This window comes from Triticum aestivum, chromosome 2D (assembly GCF_018294505.1).
Source record: "Triticum aestivum cultivar Chinese Spring chromosome 2D, IWGSC CS RefSeq v2.1, whole genome shotgun sequence".
NCBI classification, from domain to species: Eukaryota; Viridiplantae; Streptophyta; class Magnoliopsida; order Poales; family Poaceae; genus Triticum; species Triticum aestivum.
In genome coordinates this window covers 471,066,933-471,078,115 of record NC_057799.1, presented here as the reverse complement: position 1 = coordinate 471,078,115, position 11,183 = coordinate 471,066,933, and the positions used below count along the sequence as shown (strand labels likewise).

Below are 11,183 nucleotides of genomic sequence, written 5' to 3'. Positions count from 1 at the left end.
GCCGGCGCGGGGTGGGGGAGGGGCTAGGTGCGGGATCGATATTTATGTTTAGTCACAGCTCAGAGGGAAAGCCGCTGCAGTCTTCCCTCCGAGTCGTTGATGCTCACGCTTTCATGCTGGGATGAACTGTTAGAGTTACCTCTCAAGGATTTTTGTGATGAAGCTGCATGTATAACTCTGACTTGGCTTGAGCGATTATTGAGCTGGAGCCTTGGCGGACACAACTTTTTTTTTTTGAAGTGTGAGTGGGCTGTGCTCGGTGCCCGGCTGATTGTAATGTGTGGCGGCCCGGCCTGAGCGCAAGAGCTATATCTCGCTTGGGAGCTCCTATTATGCGTGCTGAGCGCTGGGAAAAGGGTGCAGCGCGCACACCCTCACTCCCACGTGCAGTGTCCAGCGTTCTCAAAAAAAAAAAAACGTGCAGTGTCCAGCGGCGGGTGCGCGCGGTCGTTAAGCAGCGACTGTCGTGCCAAATAGGATCTACCATCTCGCTTGCTGCGAGATATATGCTTCTCTCGCCTAAAGGACTTTCTGGTAGCCAAAAATAGGGCCAACCCAGTACTATAGAACCATTCTTTCACTGCGTTCACTGTTTTGCTTTATTTTTTTCGGGTTCTTTTTTATTCGTGTTTTTCCTTTTTGCTTTGGCTTTTTTGGTTTTCTTTTGTTTCCGTTTCATTTTATTGGGTTTCTCAATTTTCACATTATTTCACTATTTTGCATTGGCTTCTTTGTTTTTTTTTGTTTTTTCATCCTCTTTCTCGCTTCGGTAGTATTTGCTTCTTTCTTGGTTTTCTTCAGGGTTTCATTTTTCACTATGTTGCACTTCTTTCGATTGGTTTCTTCTTTTTTTCTATTTTTTTTCTTTCTCTTTTTCTTTTTTCCTCTTTGGTTTGCTTTGTTTCTTTCCTATTAGCCTTGATTTTTACGTCTTTTCTTACACAATCTAAAAATATATATATGCAAGGAAATATTTTTTTATACATCTTCATCAATTTTAAAATACATGATAGATTAAAACAAATATGTGTTTAGGTCTACTTTTCTTTCATACATATTGTAGGAACAGTTTTTATACTCATTGTGACATTTTTCAAAAACATAATTAACATTTTTTTCAGATATATGTTTTGGAGTCTACTTTTTTTCATACATATTGTATATTTTACATATACTTGAGATTTGTTTTTCTTATTCAGGTTCAACATTTTCCAAGTACATGATTAACCTTTTTCAGAATTGTTTTTGATGTCTACTATTTTTCATTCGGATTGTACATTTTTTGTGCACATAAGCATTTTGTTTGTACAAGTTTACAGTTTGCCAGTATAGGATTGACATTTTTCTCTATTCAGTTTTATGTCTACACTTTTAAACATATATTGTACTTTTTTTATACATCAGGAATATTTTCTTATACATGTTTACGAACTTTTTTTATACACTGTTAACAATTTTTAGGTACATGATTAACATTTCTCATATATATTTTTTATTTCTATTTTTTTCATAAGCATTTGTACATTTTGTGTATGCATTCAAAATATTTTTCTATACACATTTAAGAAAATTCAAATACTTGATTAACGTTTTTCAAGTACTTGACTAATTGTTTTTCAAATGCTTGATTAATAGTTTTTAAATACATGAACAACTTGTTCATACACATTGTATGTTTTTTGTGTATAATTTTCATATACATGAGAAACATTTTTCCATACACATTTAGCATTTCTCAAATGCTTGATTAAGAATTTCAAAAATATTTTAGTTAAAGTGTTTTTTATAAGATATATATTTAGAATATTTGGAAGTACAAGCAAAAGTAAAAAAGAAAGCAAAGTACGTGAAAAGAAACAGAAAAAGCGAGGTTGTGTCATGTGGCCTGTGGCCTGTCGCGCGCTGGGCAGGGTCATTCCAGTCCTTCTCCAATGAGTCTCCTTTTTTCCCAAATATATTCAATTCCTAAGTTTAGTCTGTTGATAAACGAATGTTGTCTTGGCCCTGGATACACGTGTTGCGTGCAATATTTTTTTTAAACTCCCTATGCATCATCATTGTAATATTTTCAGTAGCGATCTGAAAGACATGCAAAAAATTTGCAACATTTTAGACATGTACACACGACAAATCATTCGAGGTATGCAGTAAATCCTCATTTCATTGCAACAAAAAATTGAGACATAGAAGGTATCAATAGATGCAACCAGGAAATCAACGTAAGCAACATTTAGAAATGGTATATGCAGCAATGAAATAAACATACAACATAGAAACAGCCCTCTCGAAACGCAATGAGAAAACATAGCAACATAAACCCCATGCATTCACAAAGAACACCATACACCCCCCCCCCCCCCCCCTCCCTGAGATGGGGCACACACCATAAATAAAAAACATAAATCCGCTTATCTCGCACCTCCAACATTGGAGGCATTAGCGATCACTGGTTTCGACTCCTTGCTGATCAATATGTCTTCGATCTCTCGCCGCTAACATTGGACGCATTAGCGCTCGTGGATTTTGGATTTTAGCTCAATGGCGACCATTATCTCAATGATCGTCAACATTGGAAGCATTACCTCCCACAAGTTAGAGCTTGTTGGTGATCAGTCTGGCTCGCTAGAGCACTGCTGGATTCGGATCACCCATCCTTTGCAGTATTGACGTCTTCTAGAGATTGATGGTGCAAACCAGAGCTCCACCATGAAATCAACCATCCATGACACGAGCTCCTCGACCATAGAAAGTGAAGGTACCAGATGGTAAAAACAATATCCTAGTGCAACTAAATGAACTTAGTATTTACAGCAGAAAATGTAAATGTACTCACCGTGCGGTCCTTATATGTTTAAAATTAGATCAAGTGACCATCAGACAAAACGGAATACATAGCACAACCATTTAATACAAGCTGAATCAAACAAATCAACTACTCTAGACCAATGATTCAAAAAGGATGATGAAGAAAAAATGATTGCTGCCGATATAGTGAATTTTTTTTATTGCGCTATAGGAGCGCTCATACTATTGAATCCATCGTTTACCAGACTGACGATTTATTCGAAAGCACTGCCGATCGAGATCAGGGACAGTCTGATAATGTGCTCGTTCAGTTGAGCTTCCTTACGGTTACGGTGCTTCCGGTCCTGGGCGAGGGCGAGCCCATCTCCACACGGGCGTTGCTGGCTCCTGCTTCGTCGTCGTCGCTGACCTCGCGCTCGACGTAGCCCTTTGCGTAGTACTCCTTGGCGATCTCGTCTCTCTCTTTCTGGAAGTCATCCTCGATCGCGTTCACCTCCCGGATCATGTTGGTGACGTAGTCGTCCAGGTCGTCCGGGGACACCGGGAGGCTGCCGAGGTCGTCGAGGTTGGTGAGGGCCAGCCTCAGCTTGCTCGCCCTGCGGACGGAGTCGACGGGGATGCGCACGCCCTTGTACCGGATGTAGCTGTCGATCTCCTCCTGCGTCATCCTCCTCGTTTTCCCCTTTGGTTTGCCGCCGGCCACCGTAATCTTACCTCGCTCCGGCAGATCCGCCGCTGCAGGGGAAGGCGCCTTCTCCGACGAACTCGCCATCTGCGGTTTGATTGATTCCGAAAAACTTTTCTATCCGGTACCTGGCGCACGGATCAGGCGAAGATATATATCAGGAAGACTGATTCCTCCGAGAGCCTCACTTCAGAGGGCCCCCGTAAATGGGCTATACGGGTCTTCTTTTTTCGTTTCTCTTTTTCCTAATTTCTTTTCTTTTATATAATCCGATTATATATATTTATTTATTTCAAAAATAAATTTAATACATTTTTTAGCAACGTACATTAAAAATATCTTGAAAATTCCAAAAAAAAGACGTCTGTGTCATTTATAAAATGTTCACACGCTTAAAAATGTTCATGAAGATGTAAACTTTGGTCGTGTAATTTAAAAAAAATGTTCATACCACTAAAAAAATCATGATAGTTAAAAGATGTCCACACATTTTAAAGAATGTTCATAGCATCTTTAAAAAATGTTAATGAATGTAAAAATGTGTTCGCGCAATTTTTCATAAATGTTCATAACGTACAGAAAATGTCTATGTCATTTTTTAAAACGTGTTCACGCAATTTTTTTGATTATACCAAAATTTATCATGAAAACTTACAAGATATTGCTTTACGTGTGTCTTATGAACCATTGTCACCTCTGCAAGGAATGCTGACAACATCTCGCAAAAAGGAAGGAATACTGACAACTCTGGTGGCCTACGAATGATCTACCTGACCTTCGGCTCAAATTTCAGCTATTAAGTTAGTTTTTTTTTTGAATATTTACTGTGAGGCAAAGCCCCACAGCCCTTTATTAAAGAAAGCAGAACTGTACAAACAAATTACAGACTATACAAGGAAGGAAAAAGGAAAAGAGTCTACCTATGGCTAAACAACTCTACCTGCTTTACAACAAAGAAGCAACCCAAGCCAAGAGTTTTGGTTTTGTACAATCCTTCACCCTATGAGCAAGCAAAGAGATATCATGGATGAATTTACACTTCCAAGCACTGAAAGTAGCTCTCTCAGCTCTGAAGGTTCTGCTATTTCTCAAAATCCAAATATTCCATGCATGAAGCTGTGAGCATAACTTCAACGAAGAAAGGGTGCGTGAAGCTGGACCTAGCATGCAGGATACATTGCAGAATATCTGAGCCTCTAGACCAATCAATGCCCAAGTAGCTCCAGACTCTACAGCTGAAGGTGCAGTTAAAAAACAGATGGATTCTATCCTCATACGCCAGCTCACTGCAAATGAGGCATAGATTGTCATCCTGATTTGAGCGCCAGTGTCTCCTAACCAGCATATCCTTGGTGTTAAGTCTGTCAAAGAATAATAGCCAGCCGAACACCTTGATCTTCATGGTGCACTTACTCTGCCATAGCCATTTGCAAGGTTGTATTGTAGGTAGGTGTGAGTGCATGATCATGTAAAAACTTTTGGCAGTGTATCCTCCTGATTGACCAGGCCATATCCAAACATCAGGTATAGTGGGGTCTCTGTCTAACTGCATGATCCAACCTTCTAGCATGTGTAACTCAGCAGCAGCCTCATGAGAAAGAGGCAAATAAAACATAGAGTACAGATCCGGGGAGTGAAGAAATTCCCGCACAGAGATCCTGTCATTATTGACAAAAGAAAACAACCTTGGCAATCTCCAACATAGGGGTCCAGCAGAGCCCCCAATGTGCCAAGAATCTGTCCAGAACAGAGCAGAATCACCCATGTTGATATGAGCTGAGGCTATAGCAAGTTAAGAATCTCCAACATAGGGGTCTAGCTATTAAGTTAGTTAACGCCTATATCAGAAAAATTTTACGGTTAAATTTTTAGCTTCCTCAAAGAAATATATTTCCTTTCAGAAAGATGAATATTCCTCCGACCAATGATCATTCGCACACTACAAATCTAAATTAACAAATATCACTTCTTGGCATAATCTTGAGAGCTCAACATACCTATTCTAGATGCGCTACAAGAAAAGCTAGCATTTGAGAGCCTTGACTTGAGGACATTAGTACTAAAAAAATCTATTTCTTGATTTTGACAACAACCCTTGTTAAAAAAGAAAAAGGAAATAATTACTTAATCACTTAACTTTGACAACGTACATAGAGAAACTTTGGCTAAAGCTGAAGAGGTATGGATATCAAAATATACTAGATAACTGAGCTGGTGTTACGTTGTATGAGTATGTCCTTTCTTGCTTACCACTTGCAGAGTAGACAATGATATGCCTTTGGGCAACAACCTTTATCGGTAAGCTAGATGGATAGCATCATTAGGTTTATCAACCTTAGCCCAACCCACCAGGCCGGGAGTCGACATGAGAAGCCCCTTAGCCGGGAGACCGTCATAAGGTATTATTTTGCTCGGTGTGAGCAGACATAAAGGTTTTGAGGGTGTGTTCAAGAGTTAGACGATTATTGTTGCTCGCTCCATTATAATTGTTTGATCCTCCTTGACTACTAGGATATAGTGTTCTAGGAAAATTAGAAGCATAATTCTGGCTCTTCCAACCAAGATTGTAATTGTCATGAGCAATAAAATTAACATCGCCAGTCTCAACATTAAATAACGTTTATAGAAATTTCTTCTTTACCTTTGATCATACATGTAAGTTCATCAACCTTCACCATAAGCTCTTCATTCTTTTCTTTGGTGACTGAATTTACCTTTCATGTAGCGGATCTTACAGCATGCCACTCGCATGGTTTTCTTGCATGTCATCTAGAAGTTTCTTAGCACCATCAATTGGCTTTCCACTTCTTGTTGCCTTTAATGACTGGACCAACACATCGGGTGTTTAATGACTGCATCGTATGTACACCGAGAGAATAGTTTTCAACTACCATACAAATCTTATTGACAACAAAGTTTGGCATGGCCTTCCACTCCTGTTTGCACTTAACCTCTCCTTGATCGATCCTTGGTGTCCCGGGTACCCGCAAGGCCTTACGACTAGGTAGAGGTACAAGGGACAAAACCATTGCACAACACATTGAAAGAACACTATTACTCAAAATAAACCAACAATCCCATTGCACAACACATGAGCCAGCGATTTTGAGTAATAGTGTTCTTTCAAAGTATCCACTGCTGCCTCATGATACTCCAGCACCCTACTACTTGTGAGTTGCGTTGGGATTTTCCCCAGAGCGGAAGGAAGAAACAATATAGTAGCGGATAGTATTTCCCTCAGTAGAGAACCAAGGTTATCGAACCAATAGGAGATTCATGCAAACAACTATCGACAACACCTACACACACAAGAGCAAATACTTGCACCCAACACGGGCAAGAGGGTTGTCAATTTCCTTATACTCGTTAATTGCAAGGATCAAATCTGATAGGTGTAGATAGATAAATTGCAAAGTAAAATAAAAGTAAATAAAATGTAGCAAGGTAGTTAGGGTTTTAGTATATGATTAAAATAGACCTGGGGCCATAATTTTCACTAGAGGCATCTCTCTCATGAGCATGACATACGGCGAGTAGACAAATTACCGTTGAGCAATTGATAGAAAAGCACATAGTTATGACGTTATTCATGGCAATGATCATGTATATAAGCATTACGTCCATCGACAAGTAGACCGACTCCTGCCTGCATCTACTACTATTACTCCACTTCGCGAGGGCTTTTATGCTTGCCTCTCTACATATTAAGTTCATAACAAACAAAGTAATGCATGAAGTATGATGACATAATGTAGACAGAATAAAATCAAGCAATATGACTTAACCCTGTCATTTTATCCTTAGTAGCAATAATACAAATACGTGCCTCGCTACTCCTCCTGTCATAGAGTGAGGACACCGCAAGATTAAACCTACTACTATGCACCACTTCCACCGAAGACCTAATCATCAACTTGGCCAAAGAAAACTCATATATCAAAAAGCATTACATAGCTATGACAATCACACATAATAAAATTCAGAATATGACCCAATTTAGTTTCAATGAATAATCTGATCATAAGCCCACAATTCATCATATCCCAACAAATGCACTGCATAAAAGTATTACATCATATCGATCTCCGAAGAGAACATTATATTGAAGATCAAAGAGATAGAGAGCCATCTAGCTAATCACTATGGACCCATATGTCATGTAGGAACTACTCACACATCATCAAAAAGGGCAGCAAGGTTGATGTAGAAGCCCCCCCCCCCCCGGGCAGAGTACCAGCGGAGGCCTCTAGATGGGATCACGAAAGAACGGAGGCTTGCGGCGGCAGAATAATTGTTTTTGGGTCTCACTCTGGTGGATTTGGGATTTTAGGGAATTTATATAAGTGGAATTGGGTCAGAAGGAGCTATGAGGGACCCACAAGCTCAGATGGTGCCCCCACTGGGGGCGTGCTGTGTGAGCTTGTGGCCCTCTCGTATATCTTCTGCCCTTCCCCCGAAGCTTCTAGGGTCCCTTCTGGTCCAGAAAAAATTACTGTAAAGTTTGATTGTCCTTGGACTTCGTTTGGTATTGTTTTTCTGTGAAATAATAAAATAGGGGAAAACAGGATCTGGCACTGGGCATAGGTTAGTTCCTAAAAATAATATAAAATTGGATATAAAGTATGTAAGATTGATAAAATAATAGCATAAAACAATCAAAAAATATAGATACGTCGGAGACGTATCACGCCTCGCGCACCCGGGGCTCCTAATCTCCTCCCGAGTCCACTCCGCGCTGCCCACCGCCGCCTCCGTGCCAAGCAGCGATGAATTCCTTGCCAAAGCTTCGAGCGTCGGCGAGCGAGAGAATCATCACTTGACACCTCTTTGCTTCCCTACACCTTCCTCCAGCCACCAGAGCATTCGCTGTGATATCTTATCGGCCATTGTGCTCTTTTTTGCAGGAAACTTTTGATCTATTCATCTTCAATCATGACAGTACACTGAACACAAGAAAAAAAAATTACATCCAGATTCGTAGACCATCTAGCGACAACTACAAGCATTGAAATGAGCCGAAGGTGCGTCGCCTTCATCACTCCTCCCTCGCCGGAGCCGGACAAAACTTATTGTAGTAGACAGTCGAGAAGCCGTTGTGCTAAGGCTCCATAGGACCGACGCAGCAGAAAAGCAACCGCCGCCGATGAAGAAAAATTTAGATCGGAAGGATCCAACCTGAAGACACATGAACAAAGATGAACACAAAACGGATCTGAGCGGATCCACCAACGACAACCACCGACCGAATTCCGCAAGATCCGCCGGAGACACACCTCTACACGCCCTCCGACGATACTGGATGCACCACCGGGATGGGGCCGGGCGGGGAGAACCTTATTCCGTCTTCAAGAAGCCGCCACCCGTCTCGTCTTCCTAAGCACGACAAAAACCCTAACAAAACTTAAAGAAGCATCTAAAAACGAAGCCCTCCCACTGGCAAGAGCCAGGATCCACTGCGCACCCATGGCCCTCAAGCCACAAGAAACATGGCAGATCGGCGGTGCCGCCAGCGGTAGGCAGAAACCCTAGCGCCTTTCCTTGGAGGAGAGACAAAGGGAGGAGAGACGCACAACCATCGTGCTCTTCGACTGGCGACACACACAAGGTGATTGGCAGAAAGGCCATATAATCATTTTCTTTTGAGTCAATTACATCACTGGTGCCACAACTTGGCGTGAAAAGTCAGTTTAGTGCTAAAACTTGCGGCATACATTGAATGTGTGCCACAACTTGACTTTGGCGTGCATATACGGTACAAATCACGCTTCTATACGAACACAATGCTGATTAGGTACGCCAACATGGCATGGGGTCCGCTATCAGCGACTGGACAATGTGTGCCTGCTATTTTGCGAAAAAACCTCAGGATTTTTTTCTCATAGAAAGGCCTTGGTAGTAATCCATATTTTTCTTATAGATGGAGGCGCGTACAGTCCTTCTATCAGCAACCCATAGTATTGTGCAAAAATTGTCGCAGCTCCGGCCAAACCAATACATCAGACAACGTTCCTTGTGATTAAGGATACGAAACACATATAACCATGCATTCTGACTTAATTGGGCTGGAGTCCCAGCACCCCTTTTTGCACTGTTATTTCTGTAAAATACATGTAAACTGTAACCGTGTGTTAAAATAAAATAAACTTAAAATAACAGTGAACACTTTAATATACTACATATTTATTGATTAAAATCTTGAACATTGTAAACTTATATTAGCCTTTATTGGAAATATATATTTATTTGTTATTGAATAGGCAAATTATTACCTATTTTTTTGTAATTTGCAATTTAATTATATGAAACAACACTTGAATATTTTAAAATGTAATATTATTATTATTTAAAAAATAAAAATATAATGCACATATATATTTTATAAATTCCTTCTAAAAAGTAACACTGCTAGGTGGTGTGTCCGCCACTCGCACATGATAACGACATGTCGCTGCTTCTAATCCCAACCAACTATTTTTACATTATATGAATATATGTTGTTTTAAAGCATGAATACTTTTATATACCACATGAATATTTTGTTAAAACTGTGAATACTTTAAAATTTATTTAAGAATTTATGAAAATATATAGTAAATTAAAGACTTTCTTAAAGCAGGAACACTTTATACACTACATGAATATTTGTTTAAAATATGAACTTTTTTAAACTTATATAAGCATTTATTAAAATATATAAAAACACAAATACTTACTTAAAGGCTGAATACTTCTATATTTTACATTAATATTTTATTAATCTGTGTACAATTTTAAACTTAAATAAGTATTTATTGAATATAAGTTTTATTCAATATGCAAATTATTAGATGAACAGTTTTGTAATTCATAAATTATTATATGTACAAATGCTAAATCAGTATGTGATTATTTTATAATTCATTTTATTTCATTTATGTATAACACAACATTATAATTTACATATATTCTATAAATTTCTGAAAAAAACGCAAAATGGGTTGTAGGGGCCGCAGCCCACTTAGTAGTCAAAGAACATATCGAAGCAGCATCCAATTATTACTTTTAAATCTCAAGTGCCTGGTGGTTGGCCTTGCGCTGCCTCTAGCTGTAGGTCAGAGTCGGCTCAAGTCCCCGCGCACGCACCAATTTTTTAATTATTTATGGGACGCTGACAAGTTGACCCTTGCAACCGTGGTATAGTCTTTTTTGTGAGGAAAATTCTGAGGTTTTTCTTTACAAAATAGCAGGCCACAAACCACACGTTCACTTTGCCGTCCAGTCCCTGACAGGAGGCCCCATGCCACATTGGCGTTTCTAATCAATACCTTTTTATATAGTAATGTGATTTGCACCGTATATGCACGTCAAAGACAAGTTGTGGCATCAGTTCAATCTATGCCGCAAGTTTTAGCACTAAACTGGTTTTTCGTGCCAAGTTGTGACACCACTGGTGTAATTGACTCTTGACAACTTCTCGATGCCTACATTTTGTAGGAAACTCCTAGTAAGTGTTTTCTGGAGTTAAGTTTATAGAATCTGTTAGAAATACCATCAGTAAATGATTGCGTTTTCTTAGCAATGTGGGCATACACACATATGTGCCCTTTAGCATTTGAATGATTTGACTTTAATTTTGACATCCCCTCTGGTAGAGGAAGCAGTAAACTGCTGCAGCGGTTGCCCAGTACGGAGCATCGGAGATGCTTTATCACTG

At 39.6% G+C, this 11,183-nt stretch overlaps 1 protein-coding gene across 1 annotated transcript; it reads right to left on the bottom strand.

Annotated features, from left to right (window-relative positions):
- Window positions 1-2,826: 2,826 nt before the first annotated feature.
- On the bottom strand, window positions 2,827-3,656 carry LOC123049595 (uncharacterized). The gene has a single exon (XM_044472488.1). It carries the CDS (start codon window positions 3,575-3,577, stop codon window positions 3,113-3,115), a length of 465 nt encoding a protein of 154 aa, XP_044328423.1. The 5' UTR covers window positions 3,578-3,656; the 3' UTR covers window positions 2,827-3,112.
- Window positions 3,657-11,183: the final 7,527 nt, after the last annotated feature.